The sequence below is a fragment of the Hydra viridissima genome, unplaced genomic scaffold (genome assembly GCF_058129835.1).
Source record: "Hydra viridissima isolate aposymbiotic clone 2 unplaced genomic scaffold, HvirCarnegie_v1 scaffold_7, whole genome shotgun sequence".
NCBI lineage: Eukaryota > Metazoa > Cnidaria > Hydrozoa > Anthoathecata > Hydridae > Hydra > Hydra viridissima.
In genome coordinates, this window is record NW_028324306.1 from 1,226,435 (window position 1) to 1,242,639 (window position 16,205).

A 16,205-nucleotide genomic window follows, 5' to 3' on the forward strand; every position below is an offset into this window, starting at 1 on the left:
TATAAAAATTATTTATTTTTTATTTTTTTTTTAAATTACTATGTATTCAATTTAAGTTTACTAGTGTAAATAAATCTTTAGTTTTGGCTGTATTACCCTCTATTGATGAAAATTATGCAAACATAAAAATGTTGTTGGATAAATTAAAACTTAACTCTCTGGATTACTCTATTTCAGAAGATCTAAAGGTTCTTCTGCTGATGGTTGGAAAGCAGTCAGCAGCTTCAAAGCATCCTTGTCCATTTTGTGAAACAGAATCACCTAGTATGCTGAGAGCTGAGTCATATTCTCTAACTTCTTTGTGCGAGTGGTATAACAAATGGATGGCTGCTGGAGGAAACATTGCAAAAGCTAAATATTTTAGTAACGTAGTTAATCCTCCTTTATTGACTGGAAATGTAACAATGAAGATCTTATCAATTGTCAATATACCAGGCTTATATATTTTGCTAGGCATAGTAGACAAACTTCTCAAATTAATTGAAAAAAACTTGTTTGAGAGCACTAATGAAGGATTTCATTTTGTAAATAGTTATTTATCTACAATTAATCTTGCCAGAGTACCTTATCAAGGTAAACACAGGTTAGAGGGAAATGGATCCAACAAGTTTCTAAGAAAACTTGATCGTTTTCAAATCTATTTGAATGAGCACAATATTGTTGGTGGAAAGCATATGAAAGCTTTGAGAGACTTTAGCAATGTTGTTCATGGGTGTTTTGGGAAAACATTAAATCCAAACTACTCTGAATATATTAAAAGATTTTCAAAAAGTTTTAGAGATATTGGTACAAACATTACACCTAAAGTTCATATTGTGGAGCATCATGTTGAAGAGTTTATTATAATGAAAGGAGGAAAGTTTGGTAAGTGTATATTTAAAACATTTTAGGTTTTTACATATAAAAGTAAATATAAAAGTACATATAAAAGTATTAATCTTCAATATTTCCAAAGGTTTAAGATATTGGACTGAGCAATCATTGGAATCAGTTCATCAAGACTTCAAACAATTTAGCGAAATACGAAAGGTAGGACAACACAACGCTAATTTCAATGAAGTCTTGCGAAGAGCTGTCTGCGTGTACAACACAAGGCATTTATAGTTAAAGGGATACATATAAACAAAGCGTGTATGTATGTATATATATATTTTATAACTTTAGTTAAATGTAGTATTTATGCTTTAGTAAATATTTCTTTTTTAGAAAAAAAACTATTTTACTTAGAATTTTTTATCCCAAGTTCCAAGATCATTCTATAAAACCACTCTATTCCTGTAAATTTATCTTATCCTCTTCAATAACAAAAACAAACTTTTAAAACATTATAAGTTAGTCTAAATTCAAACTAGAAAACCCAAGTTGTTATCAGAAATTATTTCTAAATCCGATCCATAAAGTGTCAATACAATAGCACAAATAACCAAACAAATTTTATATAGCCATTTGATCCACTCTCAGGGGTCTTAGTATGAGTCAGAGGGGTAATAATCTCTAGATTAAACAAGTATTGTAACTAAGTTTTCTCGAAAAGCTACCATAAAAGGATTTAAATGTTGACAGTTTGGAATGTACAATTGGACTACTTTCAAAATTAAAAAAAAATAATTTATGGGATATGATATAAGGTCTTAAGTCACCTTCAGGGTACCCGTGTACAGTATTGTGAAAAATTTAAGAACCACCAAAAAAACAAATCATAATTTATTTTTATTTTTAAATTTTTATTTAACCGAATATATTTTTCTGGTAGAAAAACAATAATAATAATAAATTTTAGAAAATAGACAAATAAGATAAAAAATAATAATAATGATAAAAATTTTTAAACAAATAAAAAATATATATTTAAAGTTTTATAGGTAATTTTTGTTTAAAAAAAATTGTGAAAAAGTTAAGAACCACAGAACAAAAAACGGTAATTTTTACTTAATACCGCGTAACTCTACCATGAATTTTTAAGCACTCATTTACACGATTTGGAATTGGTCTGTTAAATTCTCTAAGTTATGTTTGGGAACATTTCCAAGTATTGCTGGTAAAATATTGCGCAACTCCTCAAGGCTCCTAGGTGCTTTCTTGGCAATCTCTTTATCAAGCCAACTCCAAAAATTTTAAATGCAATTTAGATCAGGGGTATTTAGTGGCCAAGTTAGACGCTCAATATTTTTGCTTTCGAACCATTCAGAGACAATTTTAGCCCTTTGACATGGCGCATTGTCTTGCTTGAAAATGAACGGAACGCTCTGCTCAAGTGCATCAATTGACGGTAACAAGTTGTTATTTAAAATATCGACGTAATAAATAGAGTTGAGTCGACCATTAAATAATTTAAACATGCCGAGACCATCATATGTCATGTAGCACATTATTCCAAGCGACCCGCTACCTTGTGTTTTTTCTTTGAACGATACAATCGAGATAATATTTTTCTGAAGGCTGCCTGCGAATCATAATTCGCTTTTTTCGGTTTCCTCCATTTTTGTTTAAAACAAATCTTGACGTAGACGATAATTCGTCTGACTTTTTTTCCCGTGAACTTTGGGAAGTCTGACGAGAAAACTTTGGTTATTTAAAAAAAAGAATAATGGCGAAATATAATTACGGTTCGCATGTTTAAGGACGGGGGTAATAAACTTTTTAAAAATCAACTATTTTCAACCAATTATCAACCATTTTGCCGAATATAAATATACGTCGAATATATTTTGTAAACCCGTATTTTGAACTTTCAAATTAATGTTTTTCACAGCCTCTTCGTCGGCAAACAAAACAATCTATGCCATTGCTGAGAGCTATTAAAGCTTCTTTTTGGTAATCCTTTAAAGACTTAATAAAAAATAAATCACAAACTATTTTAAAAGCATACTCTAAATTATCCTTTTCGTTTGTCATATTGCTTCTGAATAGCACTGACAATTTAATTAACTAAATTTTGGCACAACCTTTAATTAACCCCCCGAAACTTTACGATATTTCATTAAGATCAAAGAAAAGCCGCAGGAACATATTTGTTCCGGTAGATGAAAAATTGCATTAGCGCAAAAACCAAAGTTTTCTCGTCTGACTTCCCAAAGTTCACGGGAAAAAAAAGTCAGACGAATTATCGTCTATCTTTGACGCTTCGGCAAAATTCTTTTCGTTTTTTTATATGTTGTTTGGTAAGTCGCGGTTTTAGAACAGCTTTTTTCCATAACATATTGTTAGCTAATAGTTTCCTACGCACAAATGATGCCGATGCTTAACGTCCATTTGAAAGCTTCCATTCCCTTCTTAATTCATGCGACGGCATGGTTCGATTTTTTTTCGCCAACCTGATTAAAAGGCGATCATTATTGGGTGTCGTCAAACGCGGTCTTCCAGAACGATGACGATCAACGTAAGATTTCGTCTCTTTGAATCTTTTGATGATTGTTATTTTTCCAATATCACGAGTGGATTTACCTTCCTGGTGAAAATCCACCACTTTTACACGATCTTCATAGGTAATAGCTTTTCTGCTCATTTTTTCAAAAGAAAAGAATTTTTTTTGTTTGAAATTAAATACTTTTTTTGAAAGTATTTTTAAAAAAATAATTTTTTTCAAATTCCTTTATTGGTTTTTTGGTAATGACTCAGGTCATTAATAGAATATTTAAACAAAGAAGGTAAAAATAAATTTAAAAAGACGTTTCCGCCGCATTTAGCACCAAAAATTCTTTGTGTTTCTTAACTTTTTTCACACAAAAAATATTTTATAAAATTAACACAATATTTAATCCTTATTTTTATAGGTTCTATTAACTAATTTTCCCAAAAAAAAATTTTCTTTTTTCTCGTGTTCTATTTAATATGTTTGAAAAAAAAGACTATTTTATTATCTTTAGAATAAAAATTAATTAAATTTATTTGAAAAAAATATTTTTTTTATTTAGTGGTTCTTAACTTTTTCACAATACTGTATGTTATCTATAACTTTAAAGGCCGTTGCTACTTGAAGCGCAATGCGCTCTATGCAGCCATATGCTACTCGGAGCGCAATACTTTGTACGTATGCGCTAAATTTTGTTAATGTTAACCCTAACCCTATCCCTATCCCTATCCCTTACCCTTACCCTAACCGCCTATCCAACCAGCCTTATTGTGAAATATAAATCGCACTGTTATAATAAAAAAATTGCGCATGCGTGTACAATATTGCGCTCTGAGAAGCTTATGGCTATGTAGAGCGCATTGCGCTCTACGAAGATATTTCGAACTTTAAAAGTACTTTACATTTCTTTAAACTTAATGAGTTACAATATCATTGCAATGTTTTTATGGAAAAACTTTAAAATTTCCTTTTTTTAGAAACCGATAAATGATATCAGCCCATGATTTTGCGAAGAGCTGGATCTTTAGGGAATTGAAACAATCCCAGACTTGATATTTTGATTTTCGTAAAGAGCACTTTTAGATTGAAGTACACAGCAATTGGATCTTCTACCACCTGAATGTAGTTCGTTGGTCTCGTTATGTGGTTTTTGTTTGACAGTTATTTGTGAAGTTTTTTTTATCATCACTTATAATGTCAAGCTTTTATGATAAAAAAAAAAGTCATTACTAAACTAAAAGTTGTTTGTCTACATTTGACACTGACCTCCTTGTTATCATGCCGCGGCAACATTACGCTATTGTAATTCCGAAAACGTTTATTGATGTTATGGCTCATTTCAGACAAAATGCTCATGATGGGCTTTGTCAAAAGAAGAATAATTTTAAAAACCAAACCATCCACAAAAATGATACTCATCATCCTAACTGTCGTATAATACTCTTTATGATTCGTTAAGATGGCATTTAGGTGTATCTTTGATACGTTAGTTGGTGAAAGGTCATACAAAACATAAAAATATTTCACCAAAATATTTTAAAGAAACCACAGAAAAATCACATTATCAATAAATTATATTTATTTACAACGGCTGCAATATATTTACATTAGTAGAAATATTACATCATAAAAGCAACATGCATAAGCTCAAACATATTTATGTTGTATAAAATAATATATTAATCTTATTTTTAGTTTTAAAATCCAGAGATATCTTACAAAAGATGAGATAAAAAACGTGATAATCAGATAAGCATCTTATATTGGTATAAAGTAATCTGACAGCTAAGATTAACATAAGTAATCTGACAGATTAACATTGGAAGCAATATTATGGAAACGCTGTTACTTGTGATTTCCGTTTTACTATCGAAATCTTATTCTACTGATATTCATGAGATGAGAATTCGATTGTCCTTTGCCCATTTCTTCATGGTGCGAAGGATATACTCCACCTGGGGATTTGCAGTATTTCGAAGAAGCTGCAGCACATCTCGCAACGTCTCTCTGTAGAAAAATAAAAAATGCATCAAATAAACATGTAAAACGCTTTAAAACGTCATTTTTAATCATCTTTCGTCACTAGATCTTTTTCTCGAAAAGTTTTATATTTCGATTGCGCAAATGGAAATTCAAAAACTGACCTTGGTTCATGACCAGCGATGATCATCTGAAAAATCCCAACACACGCCCCTCTCTTTCCTTCCCAATATTCAGGATTAGGATCGAGTCTCTCCAACACATCAAAAGCTTTCGCAGAATAGTAAAATTGGCCCATCTAAAAGAAATAGCTTTCGATAAATTCAACATTTTCAAACAAATGCTATTGAAATATTATTCCACATGAGGTTCGACGTAAAGATAATTCAAAATGAAATTGAAACAAACTTCTTTTTTTTATCATTTTCACCCATCGTAAGAAACTTAAATACCTTATAACAATCATTCGCTATTAACTGCAAAAGACTAAAAGATTCAGCTGACGTTTCCATTTTCAAGTAAAGCTCCCATGCCAGTCGGGCTTTACGATTCATCACGTCTGTTAAAAAAAACAATCATTAAGTTTTTCCCTTCTGGCTCCGTTTACACAGGCTTTATGTTTTCTAGTAAAAAGTAATTCATAGGGAACAAACCAAATAAGAACCCTAACAATATATTAAATCAAAATTAAGTTAAAATATTTTATGGAATTTATCTATTGTCGAGAGTCAATTTGTTTATTCAATTGTTCTTTAAGGCGTCTAAAAATTTATTTATTAAAAAAAAAAAAAAGATCCATATTCTAAAATCTCAATGAACTTTCAAAAAATGACTTACAAATTCGTGCCAACCAGCTTATGTACACATAATCATTTTTCAGTTTTTCGTTCTGAATTAGAAGCATGGTCTAAACAAGAGATTTTATCGGTAAGTTTTATAAAAGTTACGAATTTATCGGTTTACACGGTAACTCTTTGGTGGTTACAAAATTTTTTAATTATTTTATTAATAAGACTTTGATAATCGCTTAAGTTTCAGTTCTTACACCTCTTTTTTAAAAATCTTAAATATAAATTTGCATTGCAACACTCTTATGTTGCTGCTTAGAAAATCTTGTTTAAAATGTTGTCAAATGAGATTACAGTGGTTTTTGTAACTCTTTTATCGGGTGGTTTGTTAGTAAATGCATTAGAACAACTTGAAAAAGTGTTTAACGGAAGACTCTTCAGAGCATAGGTATTATATTTACAAAACTTGAAATTAAAATTTTAACAATATAAACTTTGTAATTTTGTTTATATTAGCAACAAAAAGATAATTTTCAAACCTCTTCAGCTTCTTTGTAATTTCCTACAGCAGCTTTTGCTTGAGCGTAGTTGAAGTTGAAAGAATCATCATTGTAAAAATAACTTTTGATGGAGTTGAAGTATATTAACACATCTTCAAACTGTCTCAGTAAGAAAAAACAAGAAGCCATACACTGTCGACCATGTATAGTATCTAATTGAAATGACAAACACTGTTTTTTGATATTTTGTTAAGAATTGAAAAAAATTTCTTCACTTTTAAAATAAGAATGTTTATATAAAAAAAAATTGTCCATTGAAAGCTTTTTCTTATTTTTCTGATAACAGATTGATACTGCAAAAAAAAATCTTTGGTGATGCGCGAAGTCTTTGATGATGCTTGAAACCTTTATCGCTTGATGTAACCATTTATCAAACTATTTTCAATATCTTTAAAAAACTGAGAGTACAAATCAAGTGATAATTAGAAGAAGGAATATTGAATTTGGCAGTTTAAACGTAAATCCTTAACCTATTTTCTGCAACATGTTCACAAGCATTACTGTGTTGAAAAATAAACTTGCCATGTTTTTTGCCAAATTCTAGTCATTTTTGCTTCAGTGTTTGACCGATTTTTAACATTTACTGTCCACAAAGCATGTTCCACCAGCTTTTTCCAGGTTCCACCAACTTAAGATAAACTACACCCTTTTACATACCAAATAGCAGCATTACTTTGAAATTATAGAAATCCAGCTTTTGTCTATGTGGCAGTAACTATGGTAGTTTTGTCTCTCCTATCTTTGTCTCTCCTATCTCAGGGTTTTTGTTCTTAGGATTATTGTAATGCATCCACTTTTCATAGCACAATTCAAAGCAAAAACCATTTCCTTTGCCATTTGATACTTTCAATTCATTAAGAAAGTTGTGAAAAGAGTTGGTACCATGTTAAAGTAAATTGAAAGTACTTTCAAATGTATTAAAAATGTTTCAGAGGCATGTTATTATAAAAACTTAAGAAGCATGTTATGATAAAAGTTTAGAACATTTTAAAAAAGCCAGAAACAAGCATACCACATTCACTGGCTGAACCTCCGACAAGTTGAAAGTATTGTTGAGCAATTTTTAAGTGTTCTCTCTAAAATAAAAGTCTCCCATTTGAACAAAAAGAAATTTATAATCTGCTTAAATAAAAAAGAGTAACAAATATCTTTTTGTAACATCTTACCGAACCTTGATCCTGTCCCAAAGTTGCATTAACAACTCCTTTTAATATATATTCATTTGGAGACATTGGCTCAACATCTTTCACAAGGTTATATGCTTCAGTTATGTCATCTAAAAGATAAAAAGAAATGCAAGATAAAGAATGCCTGGATTTAAAAGAGCAGTTTAAAAAAAATATGTACTAAAATTTAATTACCTTGTCTTAAGTAGTAGATGACCTGAAAATAAGCTTTCAGATTTCAAACCAAATATCAAATCAAAAACAAATACAATTATAACAAATGAACAAATCAAAACTATTTTATATTTATTAATACCAACCAAAAACTTACCAAATTCAACCTTGCTTCAGGCAAAGCATCAAGTAAGGGTGGAAGAACTTGCAATGCACTTTCACCATTCCTGAACACAACCTGAAAAAAAAAACATTTTAAAAGGCATGGAAGAAGGATATTGAATATAAAAAAGAAGATTGTAGAAGGCTGCAATAATGATTTTGAAGACTAAAATTTATTATGCAATTGTGTATTAAATCCAGGTAACACATTTATTGTCATATTTTATAAATATTCAAACTATTAACTTACCATATTATGCTTGATAATATCTTTTGCATAAGTAAATGATGGACTAACTATTTCTTGAAGCGATTTTAAATCAGTCTAAAAAATTCAAAGTTAACAGTAAAACAGAAAACTAAAGTTTTTAATAGCTACTAATTTACAAAAACCATTGAGCTTCTTTAATGAGATAGCTACAATTAAAAGTGAGCTCATGTATTGAAAAAGCATGTTAGAATTCCTTGGCTGTGTCTAACAAACATTGAAATAGGTTATTAATATGCAAACAGTAACATGTATGAAAGAATATTTACTGGGTGTTTTTTTCTTTCTTTTTTTTTTTTAGTGAAAATTGTCACAAATTCATAGTTTTTGCTGATAACTGTCTAAATTTTTAAGTTATGAAAATAGAACTCCAAAATTTCATATATCAACATAATACGGCACATATCACCATAACACGGCACAAAAAAGTAAAGGGACTTTCAGACAAATACCTCAGCAGCTTTTCCATTGTACAGCTTAAAATGGTTGCATGCTTTTAAATTTATTGCAATTGCACTAAAAAGCAAATTATAAAATTTCTAATGAACTTTGTGCTGCAGATTTAACTCTAGTAAAAAACAAGTTTGAAGATAGAAAACTTTTTCTTTCTAGAACTAAATAAATGCAAGATTCATAATAATGTTTTTTTACAGGAGTAAAATAATGTTATGCTAAATGTTAAAAATAAAGCCTTTTCCTGACATATTTCTTTTCTAAGCTTCAAGTCTTCAAATCTCCTAGTTAACAAGATCTATATTCTACTGAAATTATTAATCATACCTGTCAGGGAAATGCTGAAGATACACTGATAATACCTCCTGGAATGAAAAAAAAAAATTGTAAACACATTAAATAATTCAATACTAATCTTAGAGGTTTTGCTGTGTTTTGATTTGCTGTGAGCTTACAAATTTATTCTCATTTTTGTAAACCTAAAACATTTTATATTTCAGAAAAATAACAAAGGAATTTAAAAACAACCTGCGATACATCAAAGTAATCGAGTTTGTAATAGCACAGCGCTACATAAACATTTAATGCAAAGTATTCCCTAAACATTAAAAACAAATTTAGTACAAAAAAAATTAGTGGTGAGTGAAGTGGGTAAGAAATATTTTAAAGTTTTGATTTAAAAGAACATGATTATAAACCATAAAAAATAATAACTACATAAAAATTCAAAACAAATTTAGTACAAAAATGAAAGGTGAGTGAAGTGGGTAAGAAATATTTTAAAGTTTTAATTTAAAAGTACATGATTATAAACCATAAAAAATAATAACTACATAAAAATATAGCCTTAAAAAACTAACCTGTTATCTAACAGGATTCTTTTGTAAATATCAATGGCTTCTTGAAAATGACTTCGCAGATAATGTATGGAAGCAAGGCTTAACTGTAAATATTAAAAACATTAAGTCACCAGAATTACAAATTTCAAACATAAAAGCATTTTATAGCAGAAATATAGAAAATAAGAGGGTTACATTATTTGCATTTTTGCCAAAATCAAATGCAAAATTATCCCTTAATTAAATACAGTTTTTTAACAAACAAAAAAAAAAGTACAACAGATGATGTGATACTAATATTGAGAAGCTTTTAGTTGTTATTGTGGTTAGATCTTAAGTTTTTTTTCTGTGGAAACAAATTAACAAAGTATTAGTGCATGTAAGATAATATTCCTGTTGAAAACTGCTTGAAATTGCAAGCAAGGAGACCTGAATAAACATGAGATTGCATAAAAGAATTTGAAAAAATGTTAGAAAAAAAAAAAACACTAATTTTGCAAATTTAAACTTTTTTAATGTGAATTTTTTAAACATTTTTTTTAAAACTTTTTATTACGCCACTGCATTTATAGTGTAGATTTTATGATTGTGTGGTAAATGTAAAGCTAATATTATGAGCAACTAGTTTAGACTTTGATGATAGAAATCTGAAGAGGAGACAAACCTGGTCTTCAATAATATCTTGTAACTGTGAATGATGATTCATTAGGTTGCTTTCATCATTGAACTAAAGGCAATAAAAAACTCTTTAAAAAACGATGCATGCATGTGAGTTATTTTTGAATGAAGAAACTGAAACTATTTGAGCATACTTTATGAGATAAATGGAATGCTAATCGATTCGAAAGCTCTGTCTTCTTAGCTGAAACAAGAAAAACTTATTTAAAAAAATAAAGGAAATGCAAGTTATGAATAAGGTTCTGTCTTCTCTACTGAAACAAAAAAAATAAATTTTAACTTTAACTAATTAAAATCATTATCAGAGCATATACTATTTACTTAAATTTAACAAAATAATATCAAATTTACATATAAAATAAATATTTTATGATTTAAAAAAAATTTTTTTTTGATGTATAGAAAACAACTTTTATAAATATTGCTGATGTTGGGAACACAAACTCCACAAAATATCAAGCAAGCAAACAGTCATAAATTCTATACATTAAGTACAAGTTTATTAAATTTATCTAAAACATTCAAATTGTAAAAGTAAAATACAAGTTATATAGTATATACATGTCATATATTATAGACAATAAAAGCCATTATAAAAATGCAGGTCATTTATTATATATATACATAAATCATATGTTAAATACAATACATTAGTTAATACAAAAAGAATTATTACAAAAACATTGTAATAATGCTTTTAACACAACAATAAAGCATATAGTAATAGGACATAAAATAAACAATGATGAAATAACAATGATTACAATAATTACAAAATGAAGTAATAACCATACTGTTTGATAGTGCCTGTTGAGCTTCTTTGTACATTCCTAACATGAAATAGCAACAAGCCAAATTGCAGAAAACATCTTGTTGATGGGGTTTTTTCTTCAAAATAGCCTGATACTCCTTTTCCGAAAAAATTATTTCTGATAGAAAAACTTACACAAATTCGAGTATAAAATGGTAACATTTAGAAATGAATTTTAAGTAATATCAATTCAATCAACAGAATAATATAAACTGACTAAAAAAATATTTATTTTTATTATCATATAAAATTTTATTTCATTTTTTATAGATTGTATACTACCATCACAAAATTCAACAACATCACTTATACTTAAATTATAACAATTGATAAAGTAGGAGACAAAATATTAAACAAATGTTAAATATTGTCTGACTAAAAAGGGTATTAATACCCTTTAATAATTTAATACCCTTAAAAAGGGTATTAATACATTTTGTATATTTGATTCCATTCTTTTTCCATGCATTTAAATCCAGAAACTATGTTTGATTTGAATGTAAGCACTAATTCCCTTTTTAGTACCCTTATATTAACTTTAATTAAAAACAATATAAGGGTACTAAAAAGGGAATTAGTGCTTACATTCTAATCAAACATAGTTTCTGGATTTAAATGCATGGAAAAAGAATGGAATCAAATATACAAAATGTTTTCAAAATCAAAGAGCAAAGAGAAAAAAGCAAGATTGTTCAATTATTTAAAAAAAAAAAAAAAAAAAAAAAAAAAAAATGGAGTTCGACTGAACTTTTGACCGAACTTTTGAATAGGAGTTTTGATAATAAAATACCCACTAATTTTAGTGCCATAGTAAAATTATTGAATTGATTTATATTTCACTAGGAAAAAAAGAAAACAAGAAAAAAATACTTTCATAGCTTTTTCATATTCTCCCAAATGAAACAATGAGTATGCAATCCACAATCCAATTTCATCACTTTCTTTACCAGCTTGTCTAGTAAACTAAACATTTAACAGAATGTTAAAATTTGCTGTTTTTATATAGCTACTATATACATCATTAACTTTAAATAGTACTTATACAAATAAACAAAACTTTGCACTTTCTATATTTCTTATGTCACCCGTTAGAGAATGAAGCATGATATTGTGTATTGGAAGATTAGTAAACATGAATTTCTTATCTAAGTGTTAATCATTATAATTTATCAAACAATTCTTTTCTTTTCTAAAAAAACTCCTTCTTTTTATTTTAAAGGGTTTAGTGATTTTGATTCAAACATTTTTTTTACCATGAAAAAAAAAAATTTTAATCTATAAAACTGCAAAAAAAACCTGATCAAACATTTCAATGAACTTAATTTCATTCAACTCATGAAATTTTGAGCAGCGATTCAAATAAAAAATAGATACTAAGTACTATATTCTTTTTATTGGATCCAAAAAGTTTAAGCTGAGTTTAAATTATAATGCATGTGATCAGAAGAGTATTATTCTTTGACCACCATCATACCATCATGGTTTAAAAGGTGTTTATTCCAATAAACAGAAAATCTAGCATTTGTTAAAACTGTCTTGTAAGGAATGCTAAAGACTACTGACAAACTTTACTGGATTGTTAAATACAAAAATGGAACTTAAAATTAATATAGTGATTTTGATTAAAAAAATATTTTTCTTACAAGTATAAAGAAACTTACTTCAAGTAAAGTGACAGCTCCAGTGTAATCTCTTTTCTGTAAAAATTCTTCTAATTTTGGGAGCTTTTTCTTCTTTTTAGTTTCTTTCTGTGCATTATCAACTGCAATTGAAGGTTTTTGCCTTTGAAGCATCTATAAGTTTACAAGTTGCAAAGTTATTTAAAAAAAATACAAATTGATAAACTTATTTATAATCAATTGTTAAAATATAAAATCAAGTGTTAAAATAGCAATCAAATCATAAAAAAAACCTGAAACCTGAAACAATAATTTAGGTATTTATGAACTATGTGGTGTTATATATATGTGTATATATATATATATATATATATATATATATATATATATATATATATATATATATATATATATATATATATATATATATATATATAACAATATTTGGAAAAAATCAAAAAAATTACTTAAGCCCTTAATGTGCATTTTTTAAAAAAAAAAAATTTTCTGAATTATATCTTTGAAATTATATTTTTGAGCAATTTTTATTGTACTATTTATTTGTTGTCATTATTTGTTGATTAGTGATTATTATAGCACACAAAAAGTATCAACACTCAAGTTAACTTGAGTGTGTGCATTTCTGCAAATTAAACTAACTCAAGTTAATTCAGGGGTGTGAGCTAAGTAGTTATACACAATTATAAGAGATAATATTAGAAAAATCACCATACCATTTTTGAAAATTCCTTTTTTTTTTTTTGAATTACCAAAACAAGAATGATTAGCTAATATTTTAAGATCTAAAAAGCAACCAATAAAAATGCATATGTCATCTTTCTTTAGAAATAAAACTAATTCTCCGGCTGATAAATACTTTTTTTTTGAATAAAATAAAAAATAAAAGTTTAAAAAATGTTATATTTTTTTACGAAATTCACATGAGCTTATATATATGTTAATGTCTTTTATATACCAAGCTTTAGTTTGCAAGTTTCTTCAATTTTTTTTCATCTGTTAAATGTATTTTAAAGAGAAATTTCCGAACAATTCAAGATGATGATTTTTGATTGCATCTTCTAAAGAAATGTTTAAAGGAATTTCTTTACCATCAAGTGAAAATACTTTTAGTTTCTTTGAGAAAGCTAACTGATTTTCATTTTTTAAATTGAAATGAGCTGCTGATTGATCGAGAACCATCCCCATTAAATGCTCTTTGTTAAAAAACATAGGCTTAAATTGATTTTGGTAACTAACATTAACGTAAATTCTATTTGAGAAAGGAACAGAATCATTCCCAACAGATTTCATTTTCATTTTCATCTGAAGTACTTTTGTTGATGTTTTAGAAGATTTCTTTGCTAAATTAGATAATATTCTTGTTGAAAGATCATTTTTTGGATGCTCAGTCCCTTGAGTTGTTTTCAGTGAATTTAATTGTTTCAAGTGCGCTCGTTCACCAAAGCCTTCACAACAATGATCCTCTGGCAAACGATGTTTAAGGCATGTTGGCTGCTCACATTTGTCACAAACTATGTTAGTTAGTTCCCGTATAAAGCATTTATCAACAAAACAGTCATATCCAGTTATGATCGAGTCTACAGCAAATATTTCCTTGACAGATGTATTGGAAAAATTGACACACTTATGCTGATCAGCTGTAGAATGCAACTTACAGAACAGCATGTTGCACTTATGACATCTAATCGGGAGAAAGTCTAACTGATTGCATTCTTTGTACGAGCAATGAGCACCAATATTTAACTCTGTCATTTAAATTTTCCTCAATCAAAAAAGGTTTTCAGATTTACTACCCTTAAACCTATTACCTTTGTCAATCAACCAACCATTTTTAAAAAATACATTCAGATCAAATATACATAAAAATTAAAAATTATTCCCACAAAAATAAAAAAATAATTAATTCACAAAGAAATTTACATTAAATTATAATAAATCAATATTGTTTATTAGTATTTTAAACAATATTTAAATATAAATTATAAGACCATTATAAAATGGTTATGTATATAAATATATATGTGATATATATACAAACACACATTTATGAGTCCCAAAAAAGCATGTCTTGCCTTCTAAAATATATCTCTGTGGCGCAATAACGCAATTTATAAAATTAAAGTACATTTTAAAAGGTTCTATAGTTCACCCAAAGATTTTAATTTAAACAAATCTGGATATTAAACCATTGCATAACAATAGAAAGTTATTTAGCATAACTCTATATCCATTTACTAATAGGGAATAAGTAATTTTAAAATTTTGTATGATTTTAATTAAATGCTGATTCAAAAAAATATTAGAAGTAGAAGCAATAATTGGTTGATGTGATTATATTTCTGGTACTCTATTTCCTTCAGATGATACAGAGAAAAGTTTTTTTTGTCTTCATCATCTTCTCCCAGTTCAGGTTAAGTCTAAACTGAGTTATTTAATCAGAAGAAACTATGAGAAAAGAATGTAAAAAATCAACCAAATCAAAATCAATATAACAAGAAATAATCTAATGCATTTGGAATCAGCCATGCAAACAGTTATTATTTGATCTTAGAATAAAAACAGGCAATTGTTAAAGTAATAAAGAGCTTGCAACTCAAGGAGGAGATTAGTTTAGAAAAGAGTTAGTAACAGTTGAGACATCATTTTGCATCCAACAAAGTTGAATGATTATCAAGAAGTTGAAGTTCAGGATCTCAGGATTAAAAGTGAGAATGAAGAATCTGATATGGATTTCCTATCATCTTGGTGTATTCCAATATGTGGACCAACCAAAATAACGCAAACATACTATGATGGCATCTCCAAAGATTGCCACAGTGATCAACAGATTAAATAGAAACAGTCATAAATCTACCATGACTCCAGTTTTCTTGCATGAAAATTGTTGTTTTCGTGATCTAATATAATAATCTCTTTTATCTTATTTTATTACTCTCTATACAGAAAACTCTGCCATTGACAAGTTGATGAATGATTAAAGGAAAAATACAAAATTAAATAAATTATTCATTGGATTGATAGTTCTTACCATGTCACTGAAGAAGTGCTAATATCTGTTAGAAGAACTGTATAACAATTGTCTCAAACATACACTAGATGAGAAGTACTATAGAGCAAAGTTGAAAAGGTCTGTTTTGTCATGGGGATTTTTGAAACAATTCAGAATAGATAATTTATCTTAAAATTAGAATAATTAATAAGTATAATCTACCAATCTTTAACACTCCAATGAGGGATTCCATCAAGAGTAATTATGAGCATAACTATTTTTACAAAGATTGCTAGGAGTTTCTCTCTAATTACATCAACAGTAATGAAAGTAGTAATGAAAGTT

The 16,205-nt window shown here is 28.0% G+C and overlaps 3 protein-coding genes across 4 annotated transcripts; 1 reads left to right on the top strand and 2 right to left on the bottom strand.

Moving 5' to 3' along the window:
- The first annotated feature begins 90 nt into the window (after positions 1–90).
- On the top strand, positions 91–1,127 carry LOC149885529 (uncharacterized). Its single transcript, XM_090093736.1, has 2 exons — positions 91–864; positions 956–1,127. The coding sequence occupies exons 1-2, from the start codon at positions 129–131 to the stop codon at positions 1,102–1,104; spliced, it is 885 nt and encodes a 294-aa protein (XP_089949862.1). The 5' UTR covers positions 91–128; the 3' UTR covers positions 1,105–1,127.
- Positions 1,128–4,916: 3,789 nt separating this feature from the next.
- LOC145184007 (intraflagellar transport protein 56-like) lies at positions 4,917–14,638 on the bottom strand. Of its 2 annotated transcripts, XM_090092539.1 has the most exons (21): positions 13,827–14,638; positions 13,585–13,653; positions 12,893–13,024; positions 12,102–12,194; positions 11,215–11,329; positions 10,555–10,604; positions 10,407–10,469; positions 9,764–9,846; positions 9,432–9,501; positions 9,231–9,268; positions 8,903–8,966; positions 8,433–8,507; positions 8,178–8,258; positions 8,042–8,063; positions 7,847–7,956; positions 7,693–7,756; positions 6,660–6,832; positions 6,170–6,239; positions 5,785–5,891; positions 5,497–5,630; positions 4,917–5,359 (listed from the first exon to the last, which is right to left on the bottom strand). In XM_090092539.1, exons 2-21 carry the CDS (start codon positions 13,585–13,587, stop codon positions 5,245–5,247), a joined length of 1,662 nt encoding a protein of 553 aa, XP_089948665.1. In that variant the 5' UTR covers positions 13,588–13,653; positions 13,827–14,638; the 3' UTR covers positions 4,917–5,244. The 2 variants fall into 2 exon arrangements, with proteins under 2 accessions (XP_089948665.1, XP_089948664.1); XM_090092538.1 differs by lacking the exon at positions 13,827–14,638 and having other exon boundaries at positions 13,585–13,660.
- On the bottom strand, positions 13,752–14,623 carry LOC145184008 (AN1-type zinc finger protein 1-like). Its single transcript, XM_080059542.2, has one exon. The coding sequence runs from the start codon at positions 14,621–14,623 to the stop codon at positions 13,868–13,870; it is 756 nt and encodes a 251-aa protein (XP_079915668.2). The 3' UTR covers positions 13,752–13,867.
- Positions 14,639–16,205: the final 1,567 nt, after the last annotated feature.

Bases quoted from the DNA above. Each gene is read 5' to 3' on its own strand.
- LOC149885529 (XM_090093736.1), top strand. From the start codon at position 129: ATGTTGTTGGATAAATTAAAACTTAACTCTCTGGATTACTCTATTTCA. The intron at 865-955 runs GTAAGTGTATAT...ATATTTCCAAAG, and splicing joins AATGAAAGGAGGAAAGTTTG to GTTTAAGATATTGGACTGAG.
- LOC145184007 (XM_090092539.1), bottom strand. The intron at 8,967-9,230 runs GTATGATTAATA...TTTGCTTTTTAG, and splicing joins CTTCAGCATTTCCCTGACAG to TGCAATTGCAATAAATTTAA. The intron at 8,064-8,177 runs GTAAGTTTTTGG...GCTTATTTTCAG, and splicing joins CTGAAGCAAGGTTGAATTTG to GTCATCTACTACTTAAGACA.
- LOC145184008 (XM_080059542.2), bottom strand. From the start codon at position 14,623: ATGACAGAGTTAAATATTGGTGCTCATTGCTCGTACAAAGAATGCAAT.